General features: G+C 43.1%; 2 protein-coding genes across 9 annotated transcripts in view; both read right to left on the bottom strand.

Annotated features, from left to right (window-relative positions):
- Positions 1 to 2,435: 2,435 nt before the first annotated feature.
- LOC134095671 (NACHT, LRR and PYD domains-containing protein 1 homolog) lies at positions 2,436 to 5,708 on the bottom strand. The gene has a single exon (XM_062549368.1). The coding sequence runs from the start codon at positions 5,696 to 5,698 to the stop codon at positions 4,688 to 4,690; it is 1,011 nt and encodes a 336-aa protein (XP_062405352.1). The 5' UTR covers positions 5,699 to 5,708; the 3' UTR covers positions 2,436 to 4,687.
- Positions 5,709 to 6,960: 1,252 nt separating this feature from the next.
- The window catches only part of LOC134083153 (NACHT, LRR and PYD domains-containing protein 12-like), a 45,230-nt gene continuing 34,744 nt past the window's right edge, over positions 6,961 to 17,446 (bottom strand). For all 8 annotated transcript variants that reach the window (XM_062539532.1, XM_062539445.1, XM_062539363.1 and 5 more), the window contains 6 exons: positions 17,252 to 17,425; positions 12,322 to 12,495; positions 11,445 to 11,618; positions 9,953 to 10,129; positions 8,768 to 8,875; positions 6,961 to 7,100 (listed from right to left, as the gene is read on the bottom strand). In XM_062539532.1, coding sequence (XP_062395516.1) covers positions 7,064 to 7,100; positions 8,768 to 8,875; positions 9,953 to 10,129; positions 11,445 to 11,618; positions 12,322 to 12,495; positions 17,252 to 17,425 — 844 coding nt within the window. In that variant the 3' untranslated portion in view covers positions 6,961 to 7,063. The remainder of the gene's footprint in view (positions 7,101 to 8,767; positions 8,876 to 9,952; positions 10,130 to 11,444; positions 11,619 to 12,321; positions 12,496 to 17,251; positions 17,426 to 17,446) is intronic.

The following is a 17,446-nucleotide window of genomic DNA, read 5'->3' as shown; positions in this document are numbered from 1 at the left end:
GGAGGCTTTTTCTTTCAGCTGCTGTGCACTTTGTGTACCGTGCTGTCATACTGTATGTTCAAACACTCTCAATAGAGCCCTGATAACAGGCCTTGAGCTGATCTGCAGACAGACAGGTGGGGTTACTGTATGTTCAAACACTCTCAATAGAGCCCTGATAACAGGCCTTGAGCTGGTCTGAGGAAAGACAGGTGGGGTTACTGTATGTTCAAACACTCTCAATAGAGCCCTGATAACAGGCCTTGAGCTGATCTGAGGACAGACAGGTGGTTTTCTTGAGTGTCCTGAGGACGTGGGATGTTTTTCTCAGAGCAGTGGAGTTGTCTGACCATGTGAGGTCCTCAGAGATGTAGGTCCCCAAGAAGTCCAAACAGGAGACCCTGTCCACCTCCTGTCCTTAGTGGAGAGAGGGCCTCCCTGTGTCTCCTGAACTCAGTGCTTTCTATTGTCTTGTTCATGTTCAGTGTTGGATTGTTGTCTGTGCACCATCCTGTCAATGTGCAGACTTCATCTCTGTAGGCTGCCTCACTGCTGTTTGAAATCAGACCCTCCACTGTGGAGTCATGTCTTCTGCTAATCAAAACGAAAAACAATGGGGACATGTGGGGCTAAATGCCCACCAAGTTTCGTGCACGGCAATCATAACTAGATGTACCGCAAAGCGATACACAATATGACCGCCGCTCAGTCCTGCACATTCTCTCCGCAAATATCAATCACGCTTGTGTTTCCATCGCCTACTCCATCCCTACTGCAACTTTTATGTATGTAAATGAGTGTGTGCATGTGTGCGCTTGCTTTTGTGTATGAGTGCTTCTCTGTCTAGTGTGAGTGTGTGTCTGCTTGTGTGTGTGTTTAATGTGTCTGAGTATATGTTCACTGTGTTCTCTGCCGTCACTGTCACTCCAATATCAGATAACACACACACACACACACACACACACACACACTCACATGCGCGTGTGTGCACACACACACACACACACAAACACACATACACAGGCACACACTCACACACGCACACAAACACACACTCGCACACACACACACACACACACACACACACACACACACACAGGCACACCCAGAGAGAGAGAGAGAGAAAGAGAGAACACACACAGAATACACACAGATAACACAGACACAGAGAGAGAGAGAGAGAGAGAGAGAGAGAGAGAGAAAGAAAGAGAACACACACAGAACATGCACATACACACATGCAAACACACAGATGGGCACACAGAAACGCACCCACACACACAGGCTATAGTACATCACACACACACTCACTTCTCAGCTCCGGTGGTCTCACAAAATGTACTCAAAGATGTGTGTGTGCATGTGTGTGTGTGTGTGTGTGTGTGTGTGTGTGTGTGTGTGTGTGTGTGTGTAGGTGTGTGTGTGTGTGTGTGTGTGTAAGGGTGTATGTGTGCATGCGTGTGGGCGTGTTTGTGCATGTGTTTGTATAATGTTTTATGTACATGTGTGTATGTAGTGGTGCGTGTGTGTGTAGGTATGCGTGTGTGTGTGTGTGTTCCTGCATGTTTGTTGCACCCAGAGCAACCATTCTCTTTTAAAACGTATTTGGAAACTAGTTGATTAAAGGTTTCTAATGGTGTCACTTATATGTTTCTAGGATAAAAACTAGCAGAGATTGAGATGTTTGGAACAGTTTTTGAAATCCCCAGGGGGGGATTTAGACTCCAGATAATACCACCATCTACTGGCCGATGGGTATACAGTCCTGAATGTACACATAAATCCATTTATTTTATAGCCCCCCATGGATGAAATTCCACAAAACTTGGCATACTCCCAGAGGGTGTCAGGTTAATCATACACATGAAATTTGGTGCAGTTCATAACATCTCATCTGAAGATAGGGGCAATTAAAGCAATATTACATTGCATTTTCAATTTTTACGATGGGGGGGCAAATCACAAATGACTGGTTATAAGCTAAGTTGATGCAAGCTCTAGAGAACAACATACCATAAACATTTTGTCATCCTCGGTGCCACGGTTCAGGTAGTTATGTAGGAAAAACTGTCATTTTTGGGCTTCGGGCGGGGGCAGCGCGGGGGTGGAGTGACCCCCGGGGACGAAACGAAAATTTTCCATAGAACTCTACTGGGGCTACATGCCCACCAAGTTTCATGCGCTCCGGTGTTACGGTGTCCCGGGAATCGTTGACGAAAAATGACGGGAAAAAAGAAAAAAAAAAAAAAAAAAAAACTTTGACAACAACTATATGACCGCTTCGCTAGCTACGCTAGCGGCGGTCATAATAATAAGGACCACCCTACTACACAAGCACGCATGCTCTCTCACACACACATACACACACACACACACACACACTGATAGATAATTTTGTATTTTTGTATGCAAAATAAAGACAAGAAGCAGTGAATTTAAATCTTTAAATTGCAATTTATCTTTGCAAAGAGAGAGAATGATACAGCACAAAACGATTCGCACTCTGATGAATTACGTATGTCCAGGGCCTCCTTATATACAGGAGTTAACGTGAATAGGGTGGAATAAGATGCACTTATTTTCACATGGTTGAAACTGCAATACTGCCCTGGCTTTTGTCCAGCCAGACATGTGTCATGGGGAATATTTCAAACAGAACACAACATCTGATACAATAACAAATACGGAACTTGCGGTCAACATTTTGGGCATAGGGAAACTTTAATTTCCTCTGGTAAATCAGGTGTTTTACACAGACCAATATTTTGCTAAATATACGAAGACATTGTTGTCGTGTCAAAAAGTGAGTTCTCAAAAAGTCAAGAATATCAGAACCATGTAAAACTGAAGATTGTGTTTATTGCTCCCAGAGCCACGGTTCATGAAACATGCTCAACTCGTACAACATGTTACTTTGTCATTTATACCTGGTGAAACCACTGTAACATATCTGTGGTCACTCAAAATAGAAGAGAGATGCACATCTTCTCTCCTAACTAGGTAAAGGTCAGTTGGCCAGTTCTTGCAATGCAAGCATATCTTGCCCTAGGATGCTTGTGCGTCATACATGTTTTGCCATACTGAACAGTGCCTATGAATAACCTTGTCTTCCAAGTCATCCCCATTTGCAGTGGGTCAGACTCACAGTGTTCAATACTTATGCACATTTTGTTCTATAGGGAAATATACTACTATAGGGAAATATACTACATTGTTGATACACAATAGTACAAAAGATTGCTGGTACATAGGAATACAAAAGAACACATTGTTCAAAGGATCTATCAAATATAAGAGTACATGGTTACAAAGAATATGATTTTACAGAACATGTATCCTTACAGTATGGAGTTACATATTTCATTATTCAATACAGTTTTCATTTATCAATGTAGAGGGATACATTTCATTAATCATTAATATATTTGATCACACACGTTTTTTCAGATTATCAATACAGTATATATGAGAATACATGTTTCAACAATTTCGCTGGGTCATAATAAGGTCCACTCTACTACATACGCACTCACGTGCACGTGCACACCATGGGGGTATTATAAGAACTGGAGAAAGTGAACAAGCCCCACCCCCATTCATTTCAATGGGAATGCTAGGCTAGTGAAAATTGCCAAAATTGAACAATTTTTTCAGGCTTCAACATGGCGTTACAAGGGGCTTGTTTCTGGTGCCGTTTTACTTAGCCAATTAAGTGGCAGGTTACTGATTGACATAAGGTACAGAAGGAGAGCTCGTGCCCACACTTAGCTCATGCATGAGCTGATAGTGGAACAGCCACCAAATGAGGAGAAATGGCACCGGACATGATGTATTTCAGGAAAAATGGCGACAAGGAAGTGCCTTGCTAATCAGCGAAGCTAATCAGACTCCCTGGTGCACGCACACACCCACACACACACACATAAAGGGTCACCATTCTTAAGTAACCACACCAAAACAAATAGGAAGACAACTCAATTAACTGCACTGGACATACACACATATTACAGTATATTGTACTTGATAGGTGTATATGTGGAAACTGTTTAATTGTAATACAGTGCAATGAAATAGAACAATGCAAAGCAAAAACAGTTACTGTGGGAGAAAAAACAAATTGTTCGATTAAAAATCATTTCTCATATGAAAATACGTTATACAGTATATTCCTTAGTATTGCAGATTAGCAATAGCAAAGGCATTGTAAATACATTGGCTGTGTTTCCCAAATCTGGGAAAAACGGCCATTGTTAGTAGTTCAAAGAGAAAAGTCAAAGGCTGCATAGAGGAGGACACTACACAAAACATACAAATATAACAACACGGCCCAGCTGTCATATGACTAAATGTGAAATTATAGATCAGCAAGTAAATTACTGATTCAATCAAGAGATACCGGAGTTCACATTTGTTTTTCAAGAGTAATCTATCCTCTGATTAAATTTGATGTAAAATAAATTACCCCAAGAGAAAATCGCTTTTTAGCGCTGCTTAAAAAGTGCCCTCAGCAAGGCACCTTTTAAAGGCATGAGTTCATTTGAAACTTGCAATCATTCATTGCCTCCTGCTCATTGATGTCCTCACAGTAAAAACGATACGAGTTGTGATGTGCCCCTCTCTCCTCAAGGTGCAGTCAGGTCTTTAACAACTTCATTCAATCTTTAAAGCAGGTGCGGTCATGTTATGAATGCAGGTTTAGTCTGGTCTATTAACGCAGGTCTTCGACGAGGAGGGGCTCCTCCTGCAGAAGAACTCCATAGAAGGCTGCTTTCCCCTTAGCTCCAGCTGAATGCAAACACTCATAGATCACTCGCATCTTTGCCTCATTGGTGGCAGCTGCTCTGATCTCTGAATACTTCTCAGGGCGGACCAAGTCCTTGGAGCGCAGCGCATCTGCAATCGGCATCACGTTACTCACCCTGGCAATGAGCTCAGCTCTGTTCCTGTCCACAAATGCTGCTGCCACTGAGATGTTCCTGTCATCGTCTCTCTTTAACTCTGTGATGTGCGTACTGCCCCCAGTGCAAAGATCACTTTTCCCTTCTTCGGAGGGTTCCCTGTGGTTACCACTGGTTTGGTATTGATCATTGCCCTCCCGACTGGTCTGGCTATAATCATTCCTCCGTACCTCAGCTGTCCAAACAGACTCGTTGGTGGCCACACAGACTAACTCCATGTCAAAGGCCTCCTCTGCATTCTTTAAGTACACCTCAAAGAAGTTTGGACTGAAGCTGCAGTACCTCAGCTTGATCCCGGGGGTCTCGGGGGTGATGGAGGATGGACAGGAGGTCCTCATGCTGAACCAGTTCTTCATCAAGAGGGATCTCTCCGGTTTGGGCTTGGAGATCTTCACCCCTTTGTTCTTCTCCTCATGCTCCACTGCTCGAAGCGCTGCTCGCTCTTTGGGAACCAGGTAGGCATGGAGAGTGCGGGGAGAGGTGCAGCTCTTGTAGAGCAGCAGCTCACAGTGGACTTTCATTCGAATGCCAGTCTGCAGCACTATGCCCAGAGGGGACAAAGAGGGGTAGGTGAGCTTGGCAGGGTGTCGGGTGAGCTTACACACCTCCAGACACACTCCACTGTCTTGAGCATGCAGAACCCTCACGGCATCAGATACCTCACAATCCCCTAAACAGAGGAAATGTGGCATATGGATCTCATCCAACTCTCCTGATATGAGACTGATGTCCATCAGAGGACCAGCTGGTCTGTAATCCATATTTGCTATCTCTTCACAGAAGAGCTCCCACTGCAAATCATAGTACTTCAGGGTGACTGGACCAGCACATGACCAGCGCAGACCAGTCTCTGAACCAGTGCCGGTTGCTGCTCATTGGAATAGGGGAAGCTCTGATAAAAATGGTCAACTATTAAATTAATATTATTGCTGCTATATTATTATTTGAGGGGGAAATATATCCTAAAACAGAATAGACCAAACAGTAGCCGGCGCTGGATTCGTCAGATAGCCTACATACAGTAGGGTTCTGAGACATTGCAGCTGGCTTGGTTAGATTAGAACTAAGCTTACATTTTACCAGTTCACTTTGGGGGGTTAAATATGCTATTTGGTAGCCTACTAGAGTTATAGTACGTGACTATTCCACGTTCATATGCCTTGCTGTTTCATTTGGAATATCCCATGGTGGGGAATGCTATCAAATAGCTTATAAAATTATTATATTAGTAAACATTAGCAATTTAGCCAAGCAACACAGTTATTATAGCGAGCTATGTGGCTAGCCTACAACTTAGCCTAAATACACAACTGAAACAAATGCAAATCACGAACTCTGTAACTCCACATTACGGTTTCATTTATAGGATATGTTGTGTACAACATGCACTAGAAAGCAAATTTGAGCCTTGCCTCTCGAGTTCACCTGCCAACCCTGTAAGGTTCCGTAACTTTCACGCATCTCTGAACTTGAAACCAGAGCCCGTCTCTGTTGAAACTTCCTGTGCAATCGCGAAATATGCTTGTCAATCAAAAAAAATGACGGTTCCTCCAATCATCGTACAGAAGCTCGGCATCCGAGCCATCCCACTGTCCCATTCACCCCCAGAGAGGCCGGGCTTCCCTGGATATGACGATTTTGCGGCGTTTATCCAATATTAATCTAGCTTTTCCTGCACTGAGACCAGCCCACTCCGTAGTGCCATCGAAGTCCAGTGAGGCCGAGCCTCTATGGGGATTTTAATGGATCGTGTCGTCACAGCAATGCATTAGACATTAGCGAAATCACGATAGATGACAGGCAAAACCTTGATGCAAAACGAAACTATAATGATATAGCCATGAAGTTGAACACGTTTTTAGCATGTTCTAGTTGGAATATTGGCTTGCTAATGTAGCTCATAATAGGCATTATTTCATGCAATTTTCCGTGATATTTTAGAGGAGGCTGAGCCTCCCCTGCACTCAATGAGCAATCGCCTCTGCTCTGAACACTCATAGCTCCCTGCAGGAGAGCTCAGGCTAAAGGTCGAGACGTCCTTCTCTACAGAGAGTTTAGGCTTGACCCGCTCCCAGTGGTTGGTGTCTGGGACTTCAGCACAGGATTCACAACTCGTCTGTGAGTCATCACTGTGATACACAGGGGCACAGTCTAGACTCCGACCTGTGGTAGAATGGAGAGGAAATGTACAGATTATTACCAGGGAAAGAGTTGCTCGAAGTTACAGAGTACTGTCGATTAGGGCTGCAGCTATAAATTATTTTTGCAATTGATTAATCTAGCACTTTATCAATCGATTAATAGATTAATCATATACAGTGCCCTCAAAGAGTATTGGAACACATGCTTAAAGTTAAACATAAAATCATCTTTTGTAAATTGATCTTAAAGGGATAGTTTGGGTTTTAAGACACAAAGTTATATGGGTTCCCTGTCAGCAACGTTGTGCATCAGCACTGACTTACCCCCCGACAGCGTCCTGTGAGCCGAGATCCAGCCGGTTTTTGATCGTTTTTGATGCTGAAGAAAGTAGTCCGGCAAGTTTCTGGGGTCACGAAAGTAAAGTGTTTTTCTTCTCAAAACCATATGCGTTCAAAAGAGTGATATATTTGCACCACAAAAACGTTGGCCAGCTGTCAGTAGTGCGCAGTGATAGGAATCGAGAAAAATAGTGCAGTGATAACGAGGTTTGAATTTTTCCTGGACAACGTTTTTGTGGTGCAAATATATCACTCTTTTGAACACGTATGGTTTTGAGAAGAAAAACACTTTACTTTCGTGACCCCAGAAACTTGCCGGACTACTTTCTTCAGCATCAAAAACCGGCTGGACCTCGGCTCACAGGACGCTGTCGGGGGGTAAGTCATTGCTGATGCACAACGTTGCTGACAGGGAACCCATATAACTTCGTGTCTTAAAACCCGAACTATCCCTTTAATGCCTTAAATGAAAAAAAAAGAGGAAATATTCAACCTTTAAGGACATCAATTTTCTTTGTGAATGAATAATGTATTGTTAATAAATAAATGTTTTCCTTAAAATACAGGGGTCAAAAGTATTGGAACGCCCATGTTAAATTCCCATAGAGGAATTTTATTTTTATTTTTAAAGGCCAGCTATTTCATGGATCCAGGATACTGTGCACCCTGATAAAGTCCCCTTGGCCTTTGGAATTAAAATAACATCAACACTATACCCTTCACCATACTAAGAGATTGACATGGTTTTATTTCAGTTAGCCTATTAGCTGGTTTGAATTGCATTGAGCTCAATGAGAATGAAATGGTATGGCAAACACACAGACCTTGGAGAAACATAAACAACCAGAACAACAATGCCCAGGAATGTCCACTAGACCTGATAAGGTGGCCCATACAGAAAACCCAGTAACGCTTACAAGCTGCATGTTACTGTAACTGTTAACAAATATGCTTGTAAGCACCTTTAAATGCTGCTTATTAACACTTACAAGCTATATGTTAACAGTTAGTTAATGTTAAGGATATCCTTGTTAAGGATAACAACAGTTAACTAACTGTTAGTAACTAATTGTTAACTGCTTATTACCGGTATGCACTATTAATAGCTAATAAGCACATGCTATTCTAAAGCGTTACCGAAAACGTATATGCCAGCAATGTGTTTTATACAAAACGTGAATGATTTACTCTTGAAAGTGGCCCCTTTCTCGTTTTCCTCATATATGTGATATATAGTCCTTACAGGTTACAACGTTTTTTTGTTTCATGGTTACACAGATTTAGCAAGGATCTTATAATGTTTTCACTGTCATATAAAAATCTATCAGAATCAAGAATCATTTCTAATACCGGGAAATGTGTGTGATGGTGTCCTCCTCATCTTCCTCACTATCATCCTCATCCTCATCCTCATCATCCTCATCGTCGTCCCATTCAACACAAGAATCGTCCTCCCACCTGCAGGATAAATGAAGAAGAAGATCATCAATCAGTGTCCATGACAACAGACAAACACAGTGAGGGTGGAGCTAAATAGTCCAACAGCACTGATCAGATCAGTCTAATCAGAAGCACTATTCTACTGTTCCCCCATTCCACCTGCAGGAGAAAGGAGATGATCATCAATCAGTGACATCAATGACAAGCCTCTACCAGTGAGCCAGGCTGCATGAGAGACAGAGGCCTCTATTCTGTACCAGCAGCCATATAGTCCTTGAGCCAGAGGTGTTGGTGGCTACTATCTTAGGGGAAGAAGTCTCATAGTGGTTTTAGACCAGGTGTACCACCCTAGAATTAAGCAATATGACACGAGTGGGAGTGGGGATGGTAAAGGATATCACCACGGCTGTAATCTGAAGGCAATCTGAGGGCCAGTATGTGGGCTTCATGTGGGAGGAGGACACTGGTGTAAAATGCAGGAGGTAGCTGACTGGGTAATGGATCTCTGGAAGAGCAGAATCAGGACATGAGATGCTGGATGTTGAAGAACACTCTAGGTTATTTTTGGGCCTGTTAATTAATGAGTTTGGCAGAATAGACTGCCTTGGAGGAGTGTGTGTGAGTAGAGGAGCGTGTGTGAGGAGAGAGGAGTGTGTGTGTGGGTAGAGGAGTGTGTGAGAGGAGAGGAGTGTGTGTGTGTGAGGAGAGGAGTGTGTGGTAGAGGTTTGTGTGTGAGGAGAGAGGAGGTTGTGTGTATGGGTAGAGGAGTGTGTGTGAGAAGGTGGCGCTGAGGAGGAGTGTATCTGTGTGTGTGTGTGTGTGTGTGTGTGTGTGTGTGTGTGTGGTTTTTTTTAGGCGGTGGGTAGGGGTGATCAGACAATATCAACAGTTGTGAGGTTAACAACAGGAAAGTCAGATACTGATTGAGTTCAGTTAAAAGAGCCTAAAAGGGTTAAAAACTCACTAACCATCTGTTCAGTTGGACAACAAATGTGTTAACGAATGTTCAAATCTCCTAAAATCAACAGTTTATCAGAGCAAGAGGCCACTAAGGACAGAAGATCAGAGAACTCTTGAATTTAGATATTTACTCACTCTAGTTTCTCCAGTTTACAGTGTGGGTCCTCCACTAGAGCAGAGAGCTGCTCTACAGCTGATGCACTAATCCGCTTATTGTCACTCAGGTCCAGCACTCTGAGACTTGAGGAGTGTGTGGACACAGCAGAGGCCAGATAGGAACAGCCCTTATCAGTCAGATAACAGTGCTTTAGACTGAAACAGAGTTAAACATCTGAATATTAATCACCAACACACACTCCCACTGCTACATTCACTCTCCTTTACCCCCCTTGAGGAGTGTGTGGACACAGCAGAGGCCAGATAGGAACAGCCCTTATCAGTCAGCCAGCAGTTCACTAGACTGAAAACAGAGTTAAACATCAGGGCCCGTATTCACAAAGCATTTTATCTTACCACTAAGAGTACTCCTAAATCGCGCTAGAAGATTTTAGTTAGGAGTTTTCCCTTAAAAGTTATTCACAAAGCCTTTCAGACCTACTTTTAGTAAGGAGAAACACCCACTCCTAAACTAAAAGTGAGTCTTCGTTGCTATGGTTGACGTCATTACTCATGCACGAGCTTGATGAAAGTGACCACCTTGATTGGCTGGTGATTATAACGCGGGAATGATGGCAAACCTCCCCTACAATGACGAGTTGAGTGACAGGTGTTAGGTCTTAGCTGGTGAGAATGCGTGCGCTATGTCGGGCTGTGAAGGATGGAAGATGATGAATAAATAGGCATAGCGAATAAAGAGTAAAGCAAGCCTAGGCTTAATGAAACACTATGGACTGGAGCAGTATCTTTGCAACATGTTTTAAATTAATCTGTATGAAAACACGTAGCCTATATTTGCGAAGAGGAGAAGCGATTTAATTTAATTAGGCACAATGAGACGTTACATTTAGTTTACATGCAATGGTGGTTTTGGTTGTCGGTGGCATTATTGCATTTGCATCCTTAGTTGCAATGCACATTTATTCCCTTGCATGACAGCGAGCTCCTGCACTGCACGGTCATTTCAAAACATCGCGACGTGAAATGCCACTAAAAGCGGGTTGTGAATAGGTCTTAGTGAGTTAGAAGTCCTCTCGAGTTCTTTTACGCCGTCCTAGACTTAGGAGCTACTTTTAGGCTTAAAATGCTTTGTGAATAACTTTTAGTGAAAAAAAATAGGAGTCATAAAGTTAGGAGTGACACGCCCATTATTTTTAGGAGTTCCTCCCTAAATTCGCCAGTTAGGAGCTACTTTTAGCCCTAAAATTCTTTGTGAATACGGGCCCTGAATATTAATCACCAACACACACTCCCATTGCTACATTCACTCTCCTTTACCCCCCTTGAGGAGTGTGTGGACACAGCAGAGGCCAGATAGGAACAGCTCTATGATGATGAAACATCTAAATATTAATCAAAGGAGGGTGCTCTCTCTCTCTCTCTCTCTCTCAAACACACACACACACACACACACACACACACACACACACACACACACACATATATATCCACTGCATGAGAGCATGCATACTTAAGTTCCTCCAGTTTGCAGTTCTGATGACAAAGTGCAGAACATAAAAGTTCCACTCCTGAGTCCAGCAGCTTATTCCTACTCAGGTCCAGTAGTCTGAGACTTGAGGAGTGTGCAGTCAGGGCAGAGGCCAGATAGGAACAGCTCTTCTCAGTCAGATTACACATCTGCAGCCTGAAACAGAATGAGAGATTAAGTATCTTCTGCTCAAACACAAACACACACACACACACACACACACACACACACACACCCTGCCACAAATACCCCTCCACCCACTCTATTCTATAACTCTCACACACACACTTAGATGTACAGTCACACCCGTCACACACACACTCACCCGGTCACATCTTTTCCTCTCCTCTTTCCCACTCTACTTTATTCTAACTCACTCACTCACTCACTCACTCACTCACTCACTCACTCACTCACTCACTCATTCACTCACTCACTCATTCACTCTCAAATCTCAAATCAACTATGGTTATGGTTATGGTTATGGTTATGGTTATTTAGCAGACGCCTTTGTCCAAAGCGACATACAAATAAATCACAATACAAATTAAATAACAGTGAACAATTACAAAAAGGGAGAAAGCAATATTATCAATAAAACAATCAATTAAGCACTAACCTAATGAGAAATAAAACAATGAAATGAGAATAGCAATCAAATAAGTCATTCAGTTAATTATATAATAACAATAACTATAGCATGGTATGGCTAAATTTAAGGACAATAGCAGAATAAATGTCAAATTCTAACAATGGACAAATTATAACAAAACAATACTATTATACAAACCATAACACATAACAAACGCTCAAAAGACTAAGTGCATATTAAACAACAACTACATGAAAGTATGCTTACTGTAGCTCCTCCAGTTTGCAGTTTTGATGACGAAGTGCAGAACATAAAAGTTCCACTCCTGAGTCCAGCAGCTTATTGTCACTCAGGTCCAGTAGTCTGAGACTTGAGGAGTGTGTGGTCAGGGCAGAGGCCAGATAGGAACAGCTCTTATCAGTCAGCTTACAGAACTGCAGCCTGAAACAGAATGAGAGATTGGAATATTAAGCACCTCTAGTCACAAACACACACACACACACACACACACACACACATGAGCACACACACACACACACACACACACACACACACACACACACGCGCGCGCGCGTGCACACACACACACACATGCGCACACACACACACGTGCACACACACACACACACACACACACACACACACACACACACACACACACACACACACACACACACACACATGTGCACACACACACACAAACACTCACACACACATGCACACACACACACTCACCCTGTCACATACACACTTTCCTCTCTCCATGTTCACCCACAAATGCATCTCCACTCTTCTCTATACCAACATACACACACACACACACACACACACACACACACACACACACACACACACACACACACACACACACACACACACACACACACACACACGCGCACACCCTGTCACATAAACACACACACACACACACACACACACACACACACACTCAGGTTCAGCCGTCTGAGGCTTGAGGAGTGTAAAGTGTTAACTATACTGATCTTTTCATCTACCAGCTGGTTTCACTCCCTCTCAGTCAAAAATCAGAAACTCCTTTTGCATTGTGTACACATGTTCTATAATCACTGGCCACCCTCTTCAGTCTCTGACATCACTCACTGCATGACAAGGCAACACTAAGGAAAGCCAACTGCATTTTAGAAGACTCTACCCCTGTCACACACACACACACACACACACACACACACACACACCACTGCATGACAAGGCAACACTAAGGAAAGCCAACTGCATTTTAGAAGACTCTCCCCATGTAGAGCCAGAGCTCTTTTGAATGGCTGCCCTCTGGCAGGCGTCTGCACTGTCCTCTGGCTAGGACTAACACACTGCTTTAAAACAACTGATTGCTCTGTGTTCAAAAACTCCTCTGCAGAGCTGGATGAGTACGCCGACTTGGTGACGGATTACAGCAGGTTCTGCATGGACTCGTGTGTGCTCTCCCGGACCATCCCAACATTTCCCAATCAGAAGCCCTCGATTAACAACGCTGTTCGCCTGAGCCTGAGGGAGAGGATCACAGCTTTCATTTCCAACGATCCGGTGGTCAGATATAAGATGTCAAGGTATGCGCTAAGAAGGGAAATAAAAGCGGCTAAAAAACAGTATGGGAATAAGTTGGAGAATGACTTCAGCTACTGTGACCCCCCTCGCCTGTGGAAGGGACTGCAGGCGATCACGGGCTATAAAACAACATCACCTCTGCTTACGGACTCCTTCACCTCCTTCAGGAAGAGCTAAATACATAATATGCTCGTATTGAGTCTCACAACTCAGTTCTGGTGGATAAAGGTGTGCTTCCAGCAGGAGGAGACATCTTACAGGTGTTGGAGCTGAGGTGAGCAAAACCTTTCAACAGGTTAATGCTCACAAAGCTGCCGGCCCTGAAGGCATCCCGTCTCATGTCCTTAAGACATGCGCCACTCAGCTGTCACAAGTCTACACTGACATCTTTAACTTGTCCCTGTCCTGGTGCACAAACAAAACTACAGCTTACATCAACACACCTCCCTGCTTTCCTGGATCAACTCCAGTTTGCATACAAGCACAACAGGTCCGTGTATGATGTCACCTTGATGATGTATGATGTCTCCATCACCTTGCATACTGCCCTAGCTCACCTGGAGAAAAACTAGCTGTACCACAAAGCGGTACAAAATATGACCGCCACTCAGTCTTGCACATTCTCTCCCCAAAAATAAATCACACTCTTCAATTTGTTTCCATCTCCTACTCCATCCCCTACTGCAACTGTAAATGAGTGTGTGCAATTATGCCCCTGCTTTTGTGTATGTGTGCTTCTCTGTCTGTAGGCTTTCGCTTGTGTGTGTGGTGGGGTAATGGGATGTGTGTGTGTGTGTGTGTGTGTGTGTGTAGGGGGGGTTGTGCATGCAGGTGTGTTTATGTGTGTGTGAATGCAGGGGCATGTGTGCATGCATATGCCTGCCTGTCTACTGCGTGTGTATGTGTGTGTCTTTGTGTGTGTGTTTGTGTGTGTGTGTGTGTGTTGTCGTGTCTCCTAGGCCCCACCCATGGAGCACCGAACGCATGCGTGAATTCGCGCCCACTTCGCTGCTTTTGGGTCAGCGCAAATCAGCCAGATGTGAGATGACCTCTGAAGCAGAGACACCTGCCTTGAAAACTAAGTTTAAGTAGATAAAGAAAGTAACGTAACAGAAACCATATAGTACACTGTTGTCCCGCTAACCACTATTGAATCAAGTGCGCCAGTTTGAATGTAAGAGAAGGAATGTGCGTAACTGTTGAAGAGTGTGTGTGATTAGGCCTACTTCAACAAATAGCTCCGAAAGACTGAAATGAACGCTTGGTGATGAGGAACGTGTGAGACTGAAAGTTGTGAAGATTGGATGAATGACGCTATAAAATTCTTATGCAATAAACGACAGAATGACTGAACAACGTGAAAACGTTATGCTATATGAAAGTGCTGACTAATACAACAGAAGTATTACCTTAGATATGGGGTTTTGGGTAATAATGTGTAATAAACATGTATGAAAACACTATAAACGACTTACGTGCCTTCAGTAAAGACATGCCTTTTCTTACCTGATTAAATAAACCACGACAATGTAACCAAATGCAATGAAATACTTATAATCCTGAATGTAACAAATATACTCCCTGCGAACGCAAATGTGTACGATGTTTGAACGTAACCAACCAACATGTTTAAGTAGCCTACACTGTTGAAAGTACTCTCAATAGAATGTAATATGCATGCTACATCTTAATGTGCAATGCCTGTTATCAAATGTAAACTGTTTGTATGTTAAAACCTGTAAATGCCGATATTGAATGCATCTTTGTCTCAACTAGAATGTTCTCGTCAACACTGAATGTATGTAAAACTCCGCTTTGTAACCCGGAGATGTGTGCCATTGACTGTCTAGAATGTTCTGAAGTAAGTTTAGTCTCCATCAAGTTCTGTGAAGAGGGCACCGCCCCAGGAATGTGTAGGGGAGGACCATGGAGTCACGAGAAAATCAGGCCTATAAGTAGCAGGTCAACCAAAGTCCGAGGCTGCTTCTTCTTCTTTCCTCGTCTTACGTGTTGTGTTACTCTGTAGCTCCTGATAGTTATTATGTGAACTCCGTACGTCGTCGCGAAACCAAGTATGCGGGACTTAGTGCTCCAGTGAACATCGGAACTCCGCATCATCCACCTGCTGCTCGTGGCCTTACACCCGGACAAGGGATCACTGAACGAGAATTCATTTGGACTCTTTGCTTTTTTCGACACTATTGGATTAATTTCTTTCGTTTTTCCTTTTTCAACACAAAATGGAATTACGACGACTATTGGATTAATTTCTTTCGTTTTTCCTTTTTCAACACAAAATGGAATTACGACGACTATTGGATTAATTTCTTTTGTTTTTCCTTTTTCAACACAAAAAAGAATTACGACAACAATGGATTAATTTCTTTTGTATTTTCCTTCTCAACACAAAATGGAATTACTACGACTATTGGATTAATTTCGTTTGTGGAATGGAATTATCTTTTTTCTACATATTGTAATCAACAAGCTGTATTGTGCCGCATTTTTGCTGTATTTAAAAATGCTGAATTATAAAACTATTTTAATCCAACGTCCGATTCTTTCAGCTTGTATTCTGTTTTGGGACGAGGCTATCACTTCCCAAACAGGATGGTAAAGATAACGTCTCTCTTCTGTGATTCTGTGAGTCTTAGTTTAAGCCTTGAAACTAAGCACCTCTTATAAATGACCTGAGTTTCAGCTGCTTACTGAGACCGAATATTTTACGCGTGAGTTAACTGTCAGGGCCTTGATGTTCCACTGCCTTCTTATATACTAAAAAGCCTGGTTATTCTCCTGGAAGACTTGAGCACCTTCCTCTAGACAGTCCGGGGTTTATCTGTATACATAGAAGTCTTAGGTCATTGACATCACAGAGGTCGGAGCGTAACCTAACCTGACAGTAGGTGCCTGGTATTATAGTTCAGCTATAAGATTCGATTGTGGTGGCCGGTGTACGTGCGGACAGCTGAGGGCTTATCGTACAGGCCATCCTTTCAACTCCAGGCAACAACACAGTGTACGTGTACGTGCAGGTGTGTGAGTGTGTATACCTGTCTGTATGTATGTATGAGTGTGTGTGTGTGTTCGTGTGTGTGTATGTCTGTGCTTGTATGTGTGTGCTTGTCTTTGTGTGTGTTTATGTGTGTGTCAAATTTGTATTCTTATGTAATATCTATTCTTAATTGTGGATACAAATAAAGAAGTAATCTGTGTGTGTGTGTGTGTGTGTGTGTGTGTCTGTGTGTGTGTGTGTGTGCCCCCTTCTAAAGGCTACCTTTACTTTTGAACTTGAATATGCTCTCAGCCCCCTTCTCCATGAACATGGGGGCTCAGTAGCTGCTGCTGCTGGCAATAGCAACTTGAACATACAACTGATCACTTTTATTTTGTACCGGCAGTACTGTTGGCCTCCAGAAACAGAGATCTATGAGAAAAATCGCCCGATTTCCATTATCCATTTGAAGAAAAATCTACACCTCATAAATAGCAGTTGTTGTAGATTTTACACAATCACACACACACACACACACACACACACGCACATGCACACACACACACAAGCACACACGCACACACACACACACACAAATCCACTACAAGAAAGTATGCTTACTTTAGTTCCTCCAGTTTGCAGTTTTGATGAGAAAGTGCAGAACATAAAAGTTCCACTCCTGAGTCCAGCAGCTCATTGTAAGTCAGGTCCAACAGTCTGAGACTTGAGGAGTGTGCGTTCAGGGCAGAGGCCAGATAGGAACAGCTCTTCTCAGTCAGATTAAAGTCTTCCAGCCTGAAACAGAATGAGAGATCG

Source organism: Sardina pilchardus, chromosome 1, assembly GCF_963854185.1.
Source record: "Sardina pilchardus chromosome 1, fSarPil1.1, whole genome shotgun sequence".
NCBI classification, from domain to species: domain Eukaryota; kingdom Metazoa; phylum Chordata; class Actinopteri; order Clupeiformes; family Clupeidae; genus Sardina; species Sardina pilchardus.
This window is presented reverse-complemented; position numbering and strand designations above follow the sequence as displayed.